Source organism: Jaculus jaculus, chromosome 7 (genome assembly GCF_020740685.1).
Source record: "Jaculus jaculus isolate mJacJac1 chromosome 7, mJacJac1.mat.Y.cur, whole genome shotgun sequence".
Lineage (NCBI taxonomy): Eukaryota > Metazoa > Chordata > Mammalia > Rodentia > Dipodidae > Jaculus > Jaculus jaculus.
The window spans coordinates 86,913,264-86,933,873 of record NC_059108.1 but is presented as its reverse complement, the minus strand read 5'-3'; the positions used below and the strand labels follow the sequence as shown (position 1 = coordinate 86,933,873).

General features: G+C 38.3%; 1 protein-coding gene across 8 annotated transcripts in view; it reads left to right on the top strand.

Moving 5' to 3' along the window:
• The window catches only part of Ralgapa1 (Ral GTPase activating protein catalytic subunit alpha 1), a 271,828-nt gene that overhangs the window by 64,614 nt on the left and 186,604 nt on the right, over positions 1–20,610 (top strand). For all 8 annotated transcript variants that reach the window (XM_045155394.1, XM_045155393.1, XM_045155389.1 and 5 more), the window contains exons 11-15: positions 4,814–5,011; positions 9,241–9,378; positions 15,211–15,359; positions 18,038–18,167; positions 20,128–20,365. In XM_045155394.1, the coding sequence (XP_045011329.1) occupies positions 4,814–5,011; positions 9,241–9,378; positions 15,211–15,359; positions 18,038–18,167; positions 20,128–20,365 (853 nt within the window). The remainder of the gene's footprint in view (positions 1–4,813; positions 5,012–9,240; positions 9,379–15,210; positions 15,360–18,037; positions 18,168–20,127; positions 20,366–20,610) is intronic.

Sequence of the window (20,610 nt, the reverse complement as noted above, 5' to 3'; positions counted from 1 at the left end):
TTTCTTTTTTTTCTTTTTCAAGGTAGGGTCTCACTCTAGTCCAGGCTGACCTGGAACTCACTATGAAGTCTCAGGGTGGCCTTGAACTCACAGTGATCCACCTATCTCTGCCTCCCAAGTGCTGGGATTAAAGGCATGCGCCACCACACCTGGCTGTTTTTCTTTTATTATTTTTAATTTTTTGAGGTAGGGTCTTGCTCTACCTCAGGCTGACCTGGGATTTACTCTGTAGTCTCAGGCTGGCTTGAACTCACTATAGTCCTCCTACCTCTGCCTCCTGAATGCTGGGATTATAGGTGTGTGCTACCACACCTGGGTTTAATTTTTAGGTTTTTTAATTTTGTTTTTATTTTTTATTTATTTATTTGAGAGCAACAGAAAGAGGCAGAGAGAGAGAGAGAGAGAGGGAGAGAGAATGGTCATGTCAGGGCCTCTGGCCACTGCAAACCAACTCCAGATGTGTGTGCCCCCTTGTGCATCTGGCTAACGTGGGTCCTGGGGAATTGAGCCTTGAATCGGAGTCCTTAGGCTTCACAGGCAAGTACTTAACTGCTACGCCATCTCTTCAGCCCACTTTTTAGTTTTTTAAACGTTAATATTTTAGTTTATGATGATTTTAGTAACTACTTTCTTTCTTGATTTTTGGAATTAAAAGTTACATCCTCTCTCCTCATTTTATCCCCCCCCCCCATAGTCCTTTGGATTGTAGAATAATTTTTATTTCTTTCATTTATTTGAGAGTTAGAGAGGCAGACACACACACACACACACACACACACACACACACACACACACACAGAGCATATGAACTCCAGATGCATGCACCATTGTGCATCTGGCTTTATGTGAGTACTGGGGAATTGAACCCAGGTCAGCAGACTTCAATCACTGAGCCATTTTCCCAGCCCAAAGTATGCATTCTTAGGCATATAGAATGTTTTTGGGAAATAAACTTTATGAAAACTAGACTCATACTGTTTATAGCAGAGGTAGTTAACATTTTCAGATTAATGTCATTTAGTTTTATTGCTGAGGGCTGTCTTTCAAGTGTCACAGCAAGTAAGTGGTATATCTGAGACTGTAGCAGCCTGATCTTGGTGGTTTTTGTGTGCTTGTTTATATGTGTATACACATGTGTAGCCCATAGTTTGACATCAGGATGTCCCTCAAAATCTCTCTGCCTTACTTATTAAGACAGGCTTTCTCACTTGAACCCAGAGCTCACCCATTCAACTAGACTTGCTAGCCAGCTGCCCTTGTGATCCTTTGTCTTCACCTCCGGAGCACCTGGATTAGAGACAGGCACTATATCTGCCTGGCATTTACAGGGCTGGGAATCTGAACTCAGGTTCTTATATGTGTGTCGCACTTTACCAAATGAGTCATCTCCCAGCTCAGGTTGTCAAAAATCTTAAAGCTCACAGGACTGTTCATTCAGGTTTTTAACAACTTAGTTTGTATAGATTTATTTTTCTAGGATTTGTTACTGCGTGTATTTCAAGTTGCTGATGTCAAGTTTTTACTCTGAAGCATTAATACTCATGTTCTTCCTTTTTATTTTCATTAGCATGCATGTATTTGTGATTTTTTTTTTAGTGTGTGTCTTTAGACAATTCTGCTAGATTTGTTTATTGTATTAGTCTTTTGAAAAAAATTAACTTTTGGCTTTGTTAATTGTTTCATAGTTGCTTGCCCTCCCCCCTTTCCTCCTCCTTCCTTAAATACTCTTGATTGTTTTGGCGGTTCTTTTCCTAGCTAGTTGATTTTTAGCTTCATTTTTCTCAGATGAATATTTTAGGATACTTATTTGATATTGTTTTAGCTGCATTCTGTAAGTTTTTATGTGCACATTTTTGTTATTACTCAGTCCTAATTATAATAGGATCTGACTTGTGAGGTGTTCAGAAATTCATATTTTCCAGAGATTAGATTTTTTTTCTTACAAGTTTCTAATGCAATTTTATCTTGATTGGAGAATATACTCACTAAATACTTAAAATTCATGCTTCATTCAGAATGTAGTCAGTTTTCATAAGTGTTCTGTGTGTTTGAAAAAAATTGCCAGGAAAGGTAATATATACCTGAAATCACAGCACTCAGGAGGCTGAGGCAGGAGGATAAGGAATTTAACTGCTAAGCCATCTCTCCTGCTCTTTCCTTATAATTCTGTCAATTTTTCTTTATATATTTTGAAGTTGTTATAAATAAGAACATACAGGTTTTTATCTTGGCACTTGAGCCATTTATTTAATTTTTTTCAATCTGTTAGAAAGTATGGTAAGAATCTTTTATCTATTACTATATTCTCTCTTTTACTTTTTTTTTTTTTTTTTTTTTTGGTTTTTCGAGGTAAGGTCTCACTCTGGTCCAGGCTGACCTGGAATTAACTCTGTCATCTCAGGGTGGCCTTGAACTCATGGCTATCCTCCTACCTCTGCCTCCTGAATGCTGGGATTAAAGGTGTGCGCCACCACACCCGGCTCTTTTACTTTCTTTATTAGAATTATGTCTTGTTTTATCACTTTTCTTTAAACATTTTTTTTTTTTTTTTTTGAGGAAAGGTCTTACTGTAGCCCAGGCTTATCTGGAACTCATTCTATCGTTCTAGGCTGGCCTCAAATTCACAGCAATCCTCCTACCTGAGCCTCTTGAGAACTGGCATTAAAGGCATGCACCACCAAACCCTATGAAGAGATAGAGAGAATGGTATACCAGAACCTTAAGCCACTGCAAATAAACTCCAGAACTACAGATGCATGTGCCACTTTGTGCATCTGGCTTTACATGGGTACTGGGGAATCAAACTCGGGTCATCAGGCTTTACAGGCAAGCACTTTAACCACTGAGCAATAATTCCAGCCCAGTTTTATATTTAAAAATTTTTAAATTTATTTGCAAGCATACTGAGAGAGAGAATATGAATGTGGGTACACCACAGCCTCTAGCCACTGCAAATGAACTCCAGATGCATGTGTTACTTTGTGTATCTGGCTTTATGTGGGACTAGGGAATTGAACTTGGGTCTTTAGGTTTTGCAGGCAGTTGCCTTAACCGCACAGCTTATTGGGTCCTGAGGATCAAACTCAGGGTCTTGTGCGTGCTATGTCTCCAGCCCTGTGTATCTGGTATATGCTAGTGCCAGAATATTTTGATTACCACAGCTTTGTAATATATATAAAATTTAGGAAGTATGATGGCTCCAGATCTTTTGTTCTTCAAGATTTGTTTGGTTATTTAGTCTCTGTTGTTTCTCATACAAGGATAAGTGACTGATACACGGACCCTGTCATCTGGTTTGTGACAGTTACTTGTCATTGTGAATATATAAACCATTACTCTGATTTTATTTATTTATTTATTCATTTATTTTACAAGGTAGGATCTTGCTCTAGTCCATTCTGTCCTGAAGTTCACTATATAGTTTTAGGGTGGCCTTGAACTCATGGTAGTCCTTCTACCACTGCCTCCTGAGTGTTGGGATTAAAGGTATGCAACACCATTCCTGGCTTTTAATAAAAATCTTTAGGGCAACCCAGAACATATCTGAAGTGAAGAGTAACTATGAAATATTCCATTTAAATATTTGGTTTATTATTAAATTATAGAATTTGATTATAAAATGATATATAAAAGCTGTAAGGTTTTTTTTTTTTTTTTTTTGGCATTACTTTTGTGTTTCCTGGAATTTTCTGTTTGTGTCTTTGCTGTTAGGGCAGAAAACCTAGAGTATTTTGCATGCCAAGCAAGGTCTCTGCTATTGGGCTATATCCCTAACAGCCATTTATATATAATTTATTCATTTGAGAGAGAAAGAAGGAGGGCTTACATTATTATTTACTATTTATTTGACAGAGAAAGAGAGAATGGGCCTGCTAGGACCTCCAGTTATGCCAGTGAACTCCAGATGCATGCACCCTTGTGCATCTGCCTTACATGGGTCATGGAGAGTCAAACTGGGATCCTTTGGCTTTGCAGGCAAATGCCATAACCACTAAGCCATATTTCCAGCCCATCTTTTTTCTTTTTTGGTGTACTTAAAGCATGTGGTTTATATTTTACTTCACATGGTCAAATTTAAATTTCAAAATATATTTTAAATATTATTTATTCAGTTTTTTATTTATAAGGAGAGAGAGAGAATGAGAATGAGAATGGGAATATGGGTGTGGGTGTGTAGGGCCTCTTGCAACTACAAATGAACTCCATATGTATGCCCCACTTTGTTCATCTTGCTTTAAATGAGTATTGGGGAATCAAATCCCAGGCCACTAGGCTTTGCAAGAAAGCACCTTAAGTGTTGAACCATGTCTCCAGACCTAGTTAAAATCTTTTTGTTGAAATTTATTGTAATTGTGATAATTGTCAAAGAGCAGCAATAATATAAGTTTTAAAAATGTTGTTTATTAAGTAAGGTTGTATTTGTATTAAGTTTTGTGAGAATACAAGCTCATGAAATAAGGAATGTCTACCAGCTACATTTCTTTCTCAGTGTATTTATAAAATATTTGATGACAAGAGACTTTTAAAAATTTTTTTTGGTTTTTTGAAGTAGGGTCTTACTGTAGCCCAGGCTGACCTGGAATTCACTAAGGAGTCTCAGGGTGGCCTCGAACTCACAGCGATCCTCCTACCTCTGTCTCCCGAGTGCTGGGACTAAAGGTGTGTGCCACCACGCCTTCCATAAGAGACTTTTTAATGACAATTACTTAACAACCTTTTGAAATTCATTATAACTCATGTTTTTTAAGATTGAGATGTACTTAGTGGTTTATAACAAAAGATGTCATTATTTCTATTCTCTTTTTTTCACTAGGCCTTTTTATTACCAATTTGTGAGGCAGCTGCTATGAGAAAAGTGGTAAAAGTGTATCAAGAATGGATACAGCAAGAGGAAAAGCCTTTGTTTATGCAAGAGCCTGAGGAAACTGTGATCACTTCTTCAGATATACCTTGCAATGAAAATGTCACAGACCATGATATTTCAAAGGAAGAAGGAGAAAAAAGAGAAGAGGTAAAATTACAAGATTTGTGGTTTTAAAAAAAAAAAAACTATTTGTTTATTTGAAAGAGAGAGAGAGAAAATGGGCATGCCAGGGCCTCCAGCTGCTGCAAACAAACTCCAGATGCATGCGCCCCCTGTGCATCTGGCTTACATGGGTCCTGGGGAATTGAACTTGGGTCCTTTGTCTTTGCAGGCAAGTGCCTTAACCACTAAGCCATCTCTCCAGCCCCAAGATTTATGTTTTTTAATGTAAGTTTAATATGTTAGTTTCCCAGAAGTATAATGTTTTAACACAGATATACTTAAGTTGGAAGATAAAGGTATCTTTTAACAGTTTTCTTGTTTCGAAGCAGTGTTCACTCTGTAGTCTAGGCTGAGCTCAAGTTCATGGCAGTGTTTCTAGTTTAGCCTTCCAAGTTCTGGGATTAAAAGTCTGTACCATCATGCTTGGGAATTTTGCATTTTTTTATATCAGCATTTACCTCAGTGCTCTATTGAAGTGCCCAATAACAATATAGTTAATACTGAAGTTGTGTGTACTAACTCTTTTAGTCATTGTGTCAATGAGGGCAATTAAACTTTTTCAACTTGTGACCTCTTTTCACCCAAGAAATTTTTACATGACTATGCATGTATACAATTCAAGCATTTGGGCTGGAGAGGTGGTTTAGCAGTTAAGCTGTTTGCCTGCAAAGCCAAAGGACCCAAGTTCTGTTCACCAGGACCCATGTAAGCCAGATGCACAAGGGGGTGCATGTGTTTGGGTTTCATTTGCAGTGGCTGGAGGCCCTGGCATGCCCATTCTCTCTCTCTTTCTCTGTCAAATAAATAATAAATAATAATGTAAGCCAGATGTACAGTGTGATGCATGCATCTGGAGTTCATTTGCAGTGGCTAGAGGCCCTGGCGTGCCTATTCTCTCTCTTTTTATCTGCTTCTTTCTCTTTCTCAAATAAATAAATACAAATATTAAAAAAATCAGGCATTCACTGATGACAAATCATAAAGACATTAATTTTAATACGATTTTTGGTGTACATATCATTTTACCATTTATTAGACATAAAAGCAAATTTCCATACTAATGTTTATTTTTCATAAAGAATTAGGTCTTGGGCCCAGTGTGGTAGCACATACCTTTAATCCCAGCACTCAGGAGGCAGAGGTACGGGGATTGCTGTGAGTTTGAGGCCAGCCTGAAACTACATATTAAATTTTAGGTCATCCTAGCCTAGAGCAAGACCCTACCTCCCAAACCAAAAACCAAAAACCAAAAAACAAAAGAATTAAGTCTTGACTGAGTATCTGATAATGAATGACATAGGCATCTTCATTTTTCAAAGTTGATAGGTATTTTGATTTTATAATTGTCACTGCTGTTACTACTTTGCCCAAATATGTCTGACAAAGTGATTGAAGCATATGGAAGACCATTTCAGAAGCTCTTAGAAATTTTGTCTTAATGTTAAGCCAAAATTCAATTAATGACATATTATGTTGACATCTTAAACAGCCATTTTAAATTATTTTATTTATTTATTTATTTGACAGAGAGAGGGAGAGAATGAATGAATGAATTAATGAGAATGGGCATGCTAGGGCCTCCAGCCACTGCAAACGAACTCCAGACACGTGTGCCCCCTTGTGCATCTTGCTAATGTGGGTCCTGGGGAATCGAACCTGGGTCCTTTGGCTTTGCAAGCAAACACCTTAACTGTTAAGCCATTCCTCCAGCCCAAACAGCCATTTTCAAATGCAAACAGTGTATTAATTTGATAATTTCATGCTGAGGCATAGCAGCAAGAAATATTAAAAATATTTGTTTATATAAGTAAGATGTTATGTTTGGGGGCTAGAGTGATGCCTCCAGTGGTTAAGGCACTTGCCTTCAAAGCCTGATGACCTAGGTTCGATTCCCCAGTATCTGCTTAAGGTCACATGCACAAAGTGGTACCTGTATATGGAGTTTGTTTGCAGTGACTAGAGGCCCTGGCAGGTTCATTCTCTCTCTTCCTGTTTCTCTCTGTCTCTGTGCTTGCAAATAAGTAAGCAAATAAATAAATGTTATGTTTCTGTAAGAGCAAGAAACTTTGTGTGTGCAGTAAAAACACTGTAATTCCTAACATATAATAGTCTTGGATCTGAGTCAGTGTGTTTAGATGGCCTTGCTGGTGTTGAGAGACAAGAAGGCATGCACATGTTGTGTATTCATAGCCAAAGCTACAGTGAAGTCATGCTATGCAACACTGGCCAATGCTGCTAGAAATATTCTGGATTCGTTATGCATTTAAGTTTTTAAAAAATATTACTATTTATTTATTTGCAAGCAGAGAGAGATAGAAGAGAGTCCTGAGAGAATGGGTGCTCAAGGGCCTCCAGCTGCTATAAGCAAACTCCAAATACATGTGCCACTTTGTGCATCTGGCTTTACATGGATACTGGGGAATAGAACTCAGATCACTAGGCTGTGCAGGCAAGAACCCTAACCGCTGAGCCATCTCTCCAGCCCTGCATTTGACTTTGATTTTCTGCCATCACATGTTCAGAAATTATTTACTGTTGCTTCACTTTTAAGGCCCTTACATTGAGTTATGTGATTGCTTAGGAGGTTATAGCCCACAGTTTTGAAGCTGGGGCATGTTAAGATGCTAGCATATTTTAAATGATGGCATCATATCCAAATTTTGTTTATGGTGATTAAAAATTATATTCCTTACTTTCCTGGAAGTACTGCTTGCCTGTTCTTAGCTACTATCCACTGCAAAGCTGGTGTTCTAAATACTTCCCTGGATTCTTCTATACTATAACTGATTGCAGAATGTTCAACTTTCTTACCTTTAGAATATGCTATAACAAAAAAGGACAACTTTAGTCATAGAGCAGAAAGATAGGAAATAGAGCAGAAATAGCATATGAGTCACTGATTTCCTCTCCCTTAGAACTAACTGAATTCTCACCCTTAGGTTCTTCATCCCTTGTCACAGTCAGGCTCTGCAAGAAGTACCCACTGAGTTGGAATGAGGAGTATAAAATTTTGATCTGTTTTGTCTGACTTCCCTTTAAGATCCCTTACCATATACAGATAGAAATAACTGGGCAGTGATTGTTTACTGTAGTGGTTAATCTAACTTCACCAGTGGAATTCAATCAGGATAGCAAAACATGAATGAATAGGCAAAATCTAAATGTGGTCATTGGTGTGTGTGTGTGTGTGTGTGTACACAGAACACTCCTAATTGTTTTTAAGGCAGAGGCTCTTTAAATAGCTTAGGTTGCCCTCAGATTGTCAGTATTCCTGTAATAGCCTTTTAAGTGGTCCTCCAGTCCTCTAAGAAGGGGAAATTTTTAATTAAGCAATACAACTGAGGCTGGCTATTAGCTGTGTGGTTGAGAACTTGCTTAGCATGCATGGGGCCCTGGGTTCAATCTACAGAAGAAAGAAAAGGAAAAATATAATCAAATTATGTAATTTTTTTGTTATTGTTTGTGTTTTGAGACAGGTCTCATATAGCCCAGGCTGGCCTCAAACTCTGTAGCCTAGGATAATCTTGAACTCCTGATCCTCCCAAGTGCTAAGATTATAGTTGTACATCAACACACTTGGTTTAATGCATGCTGGAGATCAAACTCAGGGCTTCATGCCTGCTAGGCAGGCAACTCTTCTCAGCAGTATCCCCAGCTTGATTATGGCATTTAAGATAAAACAAAATTCATCTTTTACAGAGCTGTATAAGTGGTGTAATCCCATTTTCTGAATGTGTGAGAATATAGAAGGGAAGTTCCCACATTAGATCTATATCTGAAATATATTAGCTGTATTGAATGAGTTCTTACCCATAACTTACTTTGTTTGTTCTTATTGAGGCAGGCTTCTAGCCCAGACTCTAGCCCAGACTGACCTGTACAATTCATTCTTAGTCCCATCCTGGGTTTTTACTCTCAGAGATTCTCCTACCTCTGCCTCCCAAGTGCTGGGATTAAAGGTGTGTGCCACCATGCTGGCTTTGAATTTTTTTTACCTTATATTTTTGTCAGTGAGAATTTTTTTGTATGGAAAATAATGCATTGCTTTTGTAATCAGATAAAGTATCTATGTTTAAGGAAAGAAACCTGCTTAGTAGTAGTGGAATCTAATAATTTCATATCCATTTTCTATTTATGGAATTCCTGCAGCATATACAAAATGTATTTATATTTCCCTTTAATAAAACATGAATGAACTTGATATTTTGCTTTAGGAAAATGGGGCCAATGTTGCTGATCATGTTCGAAATTCAAGCTGGACAAAAAATGGTTCCTACCAAGATGCTGTTCATAATGCCTCTGAAGAAGCCACAGAACACAGCACACGAGCTGGCATGCAGGCAGTTTTGCAGGTGGGCCATCTTGTAACCTGTTTATTTGCATTGCTGGAGATCGAACCCAAGGCCTGTGTCATGCTAGGTAGCTCATCCACCAGTGAGCTATATCCTTAACCCTGTATAGTTATTTTCAAAGAATAAAACAGTCATTGTATATTTCAAAAGTTTGTATTGAATTTCTAAATGCAATAAATTCCCTACCCACATCTATCATTTGTCATACTGACAAACATTACATGAGCCATTCATGGATAGGGAACGATGCTCAAATCCAGTACTAATAGAGGAAAAGCAAATTGAAACAGAAAGATACTTCTTAAAAATGCCAATACTGGGCTGGAGAGATGGCTTTGCTGTTAAGCGCTTACCTGTGAAGCCTAGTACCCTGGCTCAAGGCTCGATTCCCCAGGGCCCACATAAGCCAGATGCGCAAGGGGCCGCGTGCATCTGGAGTTTGTTTTCAGTGGCTGGAGGCCCTGGTGTGCCCATTTCTATCTGCCACTTTCTCTCTGTGTCTGTCACTCTCAAATAAATAAGTGAGCAAAAAAATTAAAAAAAAAATGACAATACCTCACACAATTTTTTTGTTGTCATTTTGCTTTGTTTTTGAGGCAGACTGTCACTGTCACTCAGGCTAATCTGGAACTCACTCTGCAGTCCCAGGCTGGCCTTGAACTCATAGCAGTCCTCCTACCTTTGCCTCCACAATTCTGGGATTAAAAGAGTACAACCTCCATGTTTGGCTCTCAATACAGTTTAAAAGAACATTTTTATTTACTTGTCATTATAGATGAATAAGGGGGGAAAGAGAGAGAGGGAGAGAAAAAGAGGGAGAGAAAGAGAATGGGCATGCCAGGGCCTTTAGCCACTGCAAATGAACTCCAAACACATGCACTACCTGGTACATCTGGTTTACATGGGTACTAGGGAATCAAACCTGGGTCCTTATGCTTCGCAGTCAAGCACCTTAACCACCAAGCCATCTCTTCAACCCCTCAAACACTTTTATAGCTAGCAAAACTTAAAATCTGACAGCACATATCCTGAAGAGGATATGCAGAAATGTGAGCTTACAGACAGTGCTTACTATGGAATTGGAGCTTCTTTGCTCATCTGTGAGGTGCCATTTGCTTCCTATGTTTTTGCTGTTGCTACTTGACTAGCTTGTTCACTCCCCACAGAGTTCCTTCTTCATTGGGCCTACAGGATACTTCCTTCTGATATGCTCTGTCTCAAGGGCCTCTTCTCCATTTAGATTTTGTAACTGACTTACTTCTGTATAGCACTGTCCTATTCATGTTGAAATGCCAATGAATCCATTCTTGAATCATCCTTTCTAATTTGTATCCCTTTTATGTGTGTTTCTTGCCTTATTGCTATGGCTAAGACTTCCAGTACTATATGAAATAAAAGTGGGGACAGTGGGCACCCTTATCTTGTTCCTGATTTTAGTGGAAAAGCTTCCAGTTTTTCTTCATTCAGTAATATGTTGGCTGTGGGCTTGTCATAAATAGCCTTTATTATATTGAGATATGTTCCTTCTATTCCCAGTCTCTGTAGGACTTTTATCATGAAGGAATGTTGGATTTGGTTAAATGCTTTCTCTGCATCTAATGAGATGATCATGTGATTTTTGTCCTTCAGTCCATTTATCTAATGTATTGCATTTCTTGATTTGCGTATGTTGAACAATCCTTGCATCTCTGGGATAAAGCCTACTTGGTCGGGGTGAAGGATCTTTCTGATACATTCTTGTATTCTGTTTGCTAATATTTTGTTGAGAATTTTTTCATCTATGTTCATGAGGGAAATTGGTCTGTAATTTTCTTTTTTTGTTCTATCTTTGCCTGGTTTTGGTATCAGGGTGATGCTGGCTTCGCAGAAGGAGTTTGGTAGGATTCCTTCTTTTTATATTTTATGGAAAAGCTTAAAAAGCAGTGGTGTTAGTTCTTACATGAAGGTCTGGTAAAATTCACCAGTGAATCCATCTGGGCCTAAACTTGTTTTAGTTGGGAGATTTTTTTAAATTAATTTATTTATTTGAGAGCGACAGACACAGAGAGAAAGACAGATAGAGGGAGAGAGAGAGAATGGGCGTGCCAGGGCTTCCAGCCTCTGCAAACGAACTCCAGACGCGTGCGCCCCCTTGTGCATCTGGCTAACGTGGGACCTGGGGAACCGAGCCTTGAACTGGGGTCCTTAGGCTTCACAGGCAAGTGCTTAACTGCTAAGCCATCTCTCCAGGCCTAGTTGGGAGATTTTTGATAACCGCTTGGATCTCCATGCTTGTTATAAGTCTATTTAAGTGATTAATCTCATCTTGATTTAATTTAGGTAGGTCATATAAATCAAGGAAATCATCTATTTCTTTCACTTTTTCATACTTAGTGGAGTATATGTTTTTATAGTATATTCCTAGGATTTTTTAATTTCTCTGGTATCTGTTGTGATGGTGCCTTTTTCATCTCTAATTTTATTAATTTGTGTCTCTTCTCTCTTTCTTTTGGTCAGATTTGTTAAGGGTTTATCAATCTTGTTTATCCTTTCAAAGAACCAACTATTTGTTTCATTGATTCTTTGGATTATTTTTTTGGTTTCTATTTCATTAATTTCTGCCCTAATCTTTATTATTTCTTCCCGTGTACTGATTTTCAGTTTGCCACCTTCTTCTTTTTCCAAGGCTTTAAGGTGAGAAGCATTAGGTCGTTTACTTGAGACTTTTCTAATTTCCTAATATAGGCACTTAAAGCTATAAATTCCCCTGTTAGGACTGCCTTCATTGTGTCCCAAAGGTTTTGGTATGTTGTGTTCTCATTATCATTTGACTCTATGAATTTTTTATTTCTTTCTTGATTTCTTCATTGATCCATTCATCATCTAGTAGTGTATTGTTTAGTTTCCATGATTTTGTGTTCTATATAGCTTTGATTGCTATTGATGTATAGTTTGATTCCATTGTGGTCAGATAGAATGCAAGGAATTATTTCTGGTGTGAGTGGAAAATTCCCTCGCCTGGCCTTTCCTGCGGCTCAAGCTGAGCCTTGCAGCTGTGGCCCCGTGGACCTGGTGCCGCCACTGCTAGAGCTGCTGCTTCCTGCCTATGTGGGCTCTGGATGCTCTGGATCTCTCCTACTTCTATGCTGCCACCTCACTTTTTAGTAGAAGGGTTGCCCTGGCCTTTTTAAGGGCACAGCTTGTCCCAAATTCATGAAACGGCCATACTTATGATTCCCAATTCATGACCTAAATCTTTCCCTCCCTTCCACGGCAGCCTCCACAAAGACTCCTATTACCTTTTCTGTCTACAAGGATAAAAAGAATGAGGGGGATGGAATTGTCATTTTACTTGATGGGGAATTTTCCCAACTTGTCTTAGAAGCTGACCTCTGTGTTTTACTTCTCACCAGATCAAGGGCCACCACTTCCCTGTTTTAGGGGACAACCCCCTCTAGTTATTTTCTTGTTGATCTTCATCCCCATGTTTTAAATATCATCTACATACCGTAACTTAATTTTCTTTCTAGTCTGAGATTTCTCATCTAGGTTCTTAACTCGAAACATTCTAATGCCTAGTTGGGCATTTTACTTGGAAATCTAATAGCCTCTTCAAACTTGACCATTTTTCACATAAGTCTTCCTTGTTTCATGTAAAATTATCTTTTCCAGTTCTCAGGCCTTCTTGAATCTTGATCTGTATCTTGCATTTGTCTTAATGAATAAATCTTTTTGGCTCTATCTGCAAAACATATATGGAATCTGACTATAACATAGCGCTCAGAGTCCCTCTTATTAAATATTCATGATTGTTTATGTGTCTATTTTTCAAGGTAGGGTCTCACTCTAGCCCCAGGTTGATCTGGATCTCACTTTGTAGTCCCAGACTGCCCTCAGACTCACAGGGATCCTTCTACCTCAGCCTCTTGAGTGCTGGAATTAAAGGTGTGTGCCACCATACCCCACTATCATGTATATATATATATATATATATATATATATTTTTAAGCTTTTATTTTTATTCATTTATTTATTTGACAGAGAAAGAGGAGGAGGGTGGGAGGGAGAGAGAGAGAGAGAGAGAGAGAAAGAATGGTGTGCCAGGGCCTGCATCCACTGCAAACAAACTCCAGACACGTGTGCCCCCTTTTGCATCTGGCTAATGTGAGTCTGGGGGAATCAAACCTGTGTCCTTTGGCTTTGTAGGCAAATGCCTTAACTGCTAAGCTATCTCTCCAGTCCTTATGTGTATTTTTGTAGTAAATTCCTAGCCTCCCCATCCCCAGTCACCATGGGTTATTCTTTTTTATTTTATTTTTCCAAGGTAGCATCTCACACTAGATCAGGCTGACCTGGATTTCACTATGTAGTCTCAGGGTAGCCTCACAGCAATCCTCCTACCTCTGCCTCCCGAGTGCTGGGATTAAAGGCGTATGCCACCACGCCTGGCTACCATGGACTATTAACATTAACCCAAAGAACCAGAAAGATCCTGAGTCAGATCATTCATATTTCTCTGATTAATACCTTTTAGTGGTTTTCATTATCAGTAGACATCAAATCAGGTATTTATAATGGTTCATAAAGGAATCACATTATTGCCTTTTTAGAGTGTGGTTCATAATGCTTGCTACAGAATAATTGCAAATTTGAGAAAAGAGTCTAAAAGTTAAATCGTGTGATCTCTTAATTCTGCTAAAAAGTTTGTTTTGCAGTTTGTGTATCTTTCTTTTTACATTTCCTCTTTGTATTAACTCATTTTTATTATGTTTTATGGTCGCATTGTTGTGCAGAAGATGGGGGCCCCTGTTGTTTCTGTTTATAATGGGAGGGTTTCTTTGTACCCACCCTGGCTGTGTTCTTAGTATACTCTCCCACCGCTTTCTCTTTGCTTGCTTTCCTCAAGTGTGCTAAGCAGGCTCTGACCTCAGCACCTTTGAACGTTCTTTTCCTTGTGCCTAGAATGCTCTTCTCTACATACGTTATTTTATCTTTTCCTTTTTGGGAAGGATGTAGCCAGGTTTTGAGGTAAGGTCTCTCTCAAGCCCAGGCTGACCTGGTATTATTCACTTTGTAGTCCCAGGCTAGTCCTGAACTCAGAGCGATCCTCCTTCCTCTGCCTCCTGAGTGCTGGGATTAAAGGCAAGCACCACCACACCTGGCTAAAATTTCAGTTTTATTGTCAGAAAGGTATATACCAAGTTACCATTTTTATCCTCTACTGAATCTATCATTCCATCTTCACTATTTCTAAGTGTTTATGTCCCTGTCTAGGTTATTGTTGGTCAGGTTTACAGAATCAGTTGTTTTCCTATTCAGAGGAAAGTATGAGCTGGCTATAATGACTTTAATTTAAGATGCATATTAATAAGCCCTCATTGATTATATTTATAATACGTAATTTTTATACAGTCTCTTAACACCAAAACATAAAACATATAAGAGCTGGGGGTGTTGTTGCATGCCTTTAATCCCAGCACCCAGGAGGTAGAGGAGTATTGCTAAAAGTTTGAGGCCAGTCTGGGACTACAGAGTGAGTGCCAGGTCATCCTAGGCTACAATGAGACCTTGCCTCAAAAACAAACAAACAACAAAACAAAACAAAACAAGCCTGGCATGGTGGCACATGCCTTTAATCTTACCACTTGGGAGGTAGAGGGAGGAGGATCACCATGAGTTCGAGGCCACCCTTAGACTACATAGTGAATATCAGGTCAGCCTGGGCTAGAGTGAGACCCTACCTCGGAAAAATCAAAAAACAAAATAAACCCAAAACAAAGAAAGTAAACAAGCAAAGAAGAAATTTATTATTGAAATTACATTGTAAATAACTAATGATTTTTCTTATTCCAGGTATTCATTATAAACTCATCAAACATATTTCTTCTTGAACCTGCAAATGAAATAAAAAATCTTCTGGATGAGCACACAGATATGTGTAAACGCATTCTCAACATTTATCGGTACATGGTTGTTCAAGTGTCAATGGACAAAAAGACTTGGTAAAAATTGTTTATCCTCTATATAAGTACAGTTATTTTCAGAGGAATAGTGTCTATGAATAGGATGTGTTACAATGTTACTCCTATTAATAAATGAAAGGAATGAAGAAAGTATTTTTATATTAATTATGGTGATAGAACCCTCTCTCTCTCTTACCCCCCCCCCTTTTTTTTTTGTTTGTTTTTCGAGGTAGGGTCTCACTCTGGCTCAGGCTGACCTGGAATTCACTTGTAGTCTCAGGGTGGCCTTGAACTCATGGTGATCCTCCTACCTCTGCCTCCTGAGTGCTGGGATTAAAGGCGTGTGCCACCACACCTGGCATCCCCCCCTCCCCCCCCGCTTTTTTTAAGGTAGGGTCTCATAGTAGCCCAGGCTGACCTTGAACTCACTCTTTAGTCCCATGCTGGCCTTGAACTCACAGTGCTTCTCCCACCTCTGTCTTGCGAGTGCTTAAAGATTAAAGCGTGTGCCACCACGCCCAGCTTAGAAAACCCTTTTTCTATGAATGATCTTTGATCAGACTTCAATAAGACCCCTCAGACTATGTTTCTGACATGCACATATGAAGTTGCCTGTCTCCTCCAGAAGCAAATGTGTGTATACATGTATGTATGGAGAAGTGAAATTTGTTTATGTGAATGATTGAATACATAGATAACTCACTGTATTTTTGATGTCTGATTTCTGTTGGGCATTCAATACCCTATGTAATCAGGTCTCTTATCTACTTTTTTTTATGTCTGTTTTAAGTCTCTTCAACTAACCTCCACCTTGCATAATAGGATCCTGCTTCATAGCATTGTCAAGTTTCTCTTGTCTGGGCAAATTCTTAATTTGCTTTAGAATGTCTGCCATCTTTTCCTGTTGTCACCAAAGCTAGTTAGATTCCACCTTTTTCTTTCTGTATATCCCTTCATATGTTATTCCCTAACTACCGCTTCATATTTTTATTCTGTATTTGTTTCTCTGCATAGTCTGTGTCAAAATTGCCTTGATCCCTAGGTGACTTGTGTAAATGTCTCCGAAATGATATCTCTGTCTGGGAACCATGCTGCCTCAGCCACAGTTTTCACAGACTATCCCAGTTAAAGCTGTTCCTAGAATAGGCTTGTAAAAGCTACAGAATAGGAAGCTATGATAGGGACTTGGTCTCTAGCCAGGCTCTGTGCTCCACTAAAATTCTCTTGTGAGACATTTTGTGTTTTGTCTGTCTGTCTGTCTGTCTGTCTGTTTGTTCATTTAGAGACAGGGTCTCACTGTATGTATTTCAGGCTAGCCTTGTACTCACCATCCTCCTTCATCAGTCTCCCAAGTGTTAGGATTACAGGTGTGTGTGTAAACACCATGTTTAGCTGTCAGTCTCATTTTTAAAAATTTCATTTCACTTTATTTATTTGAGAAAGGGGGAGGGAGGGAGAGAATGGGCATGCCAGGGTCTCTAGCCCTGTAAACAAACACCAGATGCATGTGCCACCTTGTATATCTGGCTTATGTGGGTTCTAGAGAATAGAATCTGGGTCCTTTGGCTTTGCAGGCAAGTGCCTTAACTTAAGCCATCTCTCCAGCCTAGCCTCATTTTTTTTAAGATGTGGTTGAATTAGTTTCCAAAATATCAGGTGTAGTTTATGATTTAGTAGGAAGCTTCTAGAAGAAAAAGGACAGTCCTAGAATTGGTTTGACTTCAGGTGTACATATAAATCAAAGGTTTTTAAAATGGGTGAATTAGCAGGTGGGGAGATGGCTCAGTGTAAGCAGGAGAACATGAATTCTGATCTCCAGAACCCATGTCAAACAGGACACAGTAGCATGAGTGTCTATAATCTCAGCTCACTGTAGGCAGAGGCAGAAACTGGAGAATCCCTTGGAAGCTCAGTTGCCAGCTAGCTTGGTGAAAACAGCAGTAAGTAAGAAACTGCCTCAAACAAGGTAGAACATGAGGCCTGACACTTGAGGTTGTCCTCTTACCTCCACATAGGTGTCATGGTGTATGCTTTTTCTCTCACACATGTGCAAAACACACACACACACACACACACACACACACACACACCATGAAATTAAAAAGAAAGAAAGGAAAGGATGCACTCTTGTGATCTTAATACACAGGAAGATCCAGAGTTCAAGGTTATTCTTAACTGCTTAGTAAGTACAAGACCAGCCTCAGGTACATGCGACCCTGTCTCAAAAAAATTCTTTTTTGGCCGGGCGTGGTGGTGCACGCCTTTAATCCCAGCACTTGGGAGGCAGAGGTAGGAGGATCACCATGAGTTCAAGGCCACCCTGAGACTACAGAGTTAATTCCAGGTCAGCCTGGACCAGAGTGAGACCCTACCTCAAAAAAAAAAAAAAAAAAAAAATTCTTTTTTGGAGGAAGAAGAGGCAATATATTTACCTTTCCTTTTTTCCTAAATGTTCATTATTAAGCTACAAAGCCTTATTTATACTGAGAGTATTGTGGCTAAAAATGATTTTAAAGTGGTTCATGAAAGTTTATAAAATAGAATTTTAAATTTTAATTTTTAAAGACTTCTAAAACTTTGATGCTGTCTTTCAAAGATATTTAGTATTTCAGCTATTTCAAAGAAGGTGATAGTTTTCTAATGTTTTTGTAAGTTGACCATTAACGCAAAACAAATATGTATGAGAAGGAAACATTAATGAGTCTTTTTGCTTTAAGGGAACAGATGCTGCTTGTGTTGCTCAGAGTCACGGAGTCTGTACTGAAGATGTCTTCCCAAGCTTTTCTACAGTACCAGGGGAAAAAAAATATGACCCTGGCAGGTCGACTTGCAGGACCACTTTTCCAGGCAATCAACATAAATAAATAGATGGATAGATATGTGTTTGTTTTTAAAAGATTCATTGAACTCTGACCTTGTGATGGGGGTAGGGTGGGGAGACTTTAAATCAGAAATTGATTCATCTTAAAGGGTCTTTTGTCAAGCTAAATGAAAAGCTGCTGTTTGCCAGGTAGGAATTCACAGCCTAGTATAAGAGCTGAAGAAACACCAGGTCTGGTATTGTCATGAAGACAGTGATTCTGAGGAAGCTCATAGAGGGCTTCAGAGGTAATGCCCTGGTTGATTGTTTATGTACTTCTAAATCACTGGGATTATTAGGGGAAAGTTGTCAGTTTGTTCCATATTAATAAAACTAGTAAAAACCAATCACTCTTCTGTTGCTCCATAGACTTTATTATTCTTACTTGTAAAGCTGTGGTGTCAGTGGTAGTTTGATTATGTAGGAATTATATACTGTTTTCAGGCTGAAGATGAAGTGCTTACTGGCTTTAGATGTATTACAGACTCTGAAAAAGCAGCATGAAATATGTTCTTAGGATGATACGTTAAATGCAAGTACATGGATAAATAAGATAGTTCTTACTGTTAATGGTAAAGGCTTCTCAAATCTAATTCTTGGCTCAAACAACTTAAATTGGCACCTTGGCCTGATATTGATATTAACCATTTACCTACACTTATATGCTGATGGTAACTAATTCTTTAAAAACCCTAACAGGTGTTATCTAAACTTCTCCTGACTTCACTAGCTTATTAAAAATTCCCCATTTTCATAACTAACTCAATGGTAGGAGTTAGAAGCAGGTAAAAATGTAGCTTGCTAAATAAAATAACATTAGCTTCTGCTGTTTTGTATAAACTGCCCATTTTCATCTTCACTTTTTATGGGTAAATTTATAGACATTCCTTAGCAAAAATATGAAGTTAAGCTTTTGAAAACAGTGTTTTGTGACTTGTTTCTTTAAAAGGAGAATATATATTTAGTAGAAATCCACAAGATGGATCAGTATTTCTGTCTTTTTATGAGTATGCTTGAATGCTCTTATTAAACTTTTACAGAATGCCCTTAATTCCTGTTATCTTTAAATTCTTAATTTTTTTATATGTTATTTTTATTTATTTGTTTGAGAGAGAGAGAGATAGAATTGGCTTACCAGGGCCTCCAGCTACTGAAAACAAGCTCCAGATGCATGTGCCACCTTGTGGCTTATGTGGGTCCTGAGGAATCAAACCTGGCTCCTTTGGCTTTGCAGGCAAGCACCTTAATGACTAAGCCATCTCTTCAGCCCTAAATTTTTAATTTTTACCTATAGTTTACATATAAATTTTCAAAAACACTTTATTAAGTACATCTCTAGTACCTTTTCAGTAGTAATAAAATAACTTTCAAATTATATAGTAATTTCCATCTTTAATTTGGTACTGTAGCTTGGAGTTTTTAGTTTAATAATTTCATTTCAATGCTAAGTAGTATGGGCACTTTTATCTCTCTCTCTCTCTTTTTTTTTTTTTTTTGGTTTTTCAAGGTAGGGTCTCACTCCAGGCTGACCGGGAATTCACTATGTATTCTCAGGTTGGCCTTGAACTCATGGTGATCCTCCTACCTCTGCCTCCCGAGTGCTGGGATTAAAGGCATGCACCACCACTCCCGGCTACTTTTATCTCTTTAAATAGCATTTACTTAGCAGTAATGTAATGCAGCTTGAAAGTTATGCCTTCAGAAGATTTCCTTACAGTTTGGATTGCTGGGGTTTTGGGAGTTAACAGTTATTCAACTGAAATTCATAGCAGGTAGCAGTGATTGCATGAATTACTTTTACATGTGTTGTATTTCTGTGAAGAAAGGGTAATGGGTATTATGTGATTTAAAATCTTATTAGGTAGGTTTGAAAGAATTGCATATCTGATTTTTGAAGTTGCACACTAAACATATTTCATTATTGCCTCTGAATATTTCTCTTTATAGACCCTTATTGTTGCCTGGATCAAAGCCAATCTAAATGTGTACATCTCCCGAGAACTTTGGGATGACTTGCTGTCAGTATTGTCATCATTGACCTATTGGGAAGAATTGGCCACTGAGTGGTCACTGACTATGGAGACACTAACTAAAGTTTTAGCAAGGAATTTATATAGTTTGGATCTCAGTGATTTGCCATTGGATAAGCTGAGTGAACAGAAGCAAAAGAAGCACAAAGGGAAAGGTAAGATTTATTTATATAGATTGCTTGAAATAATTTAGTTGAAAAAGCAAGCCAGGAAGAGCAGTGAGGGTAAAAGTCATCATTCTTAATCTCTACTTCATTCATCCTGGAGACTTAAAATTTCCAACAAAATATGTGTGAGTACTCTGTAATTTTTCTTAATTTAAAAATAGTAGTTTTGGTAAGAAATAAAATATTGTATATGTTTTTAGCTAGTATCAAATAAAGCAGAATTGTAAATGTTT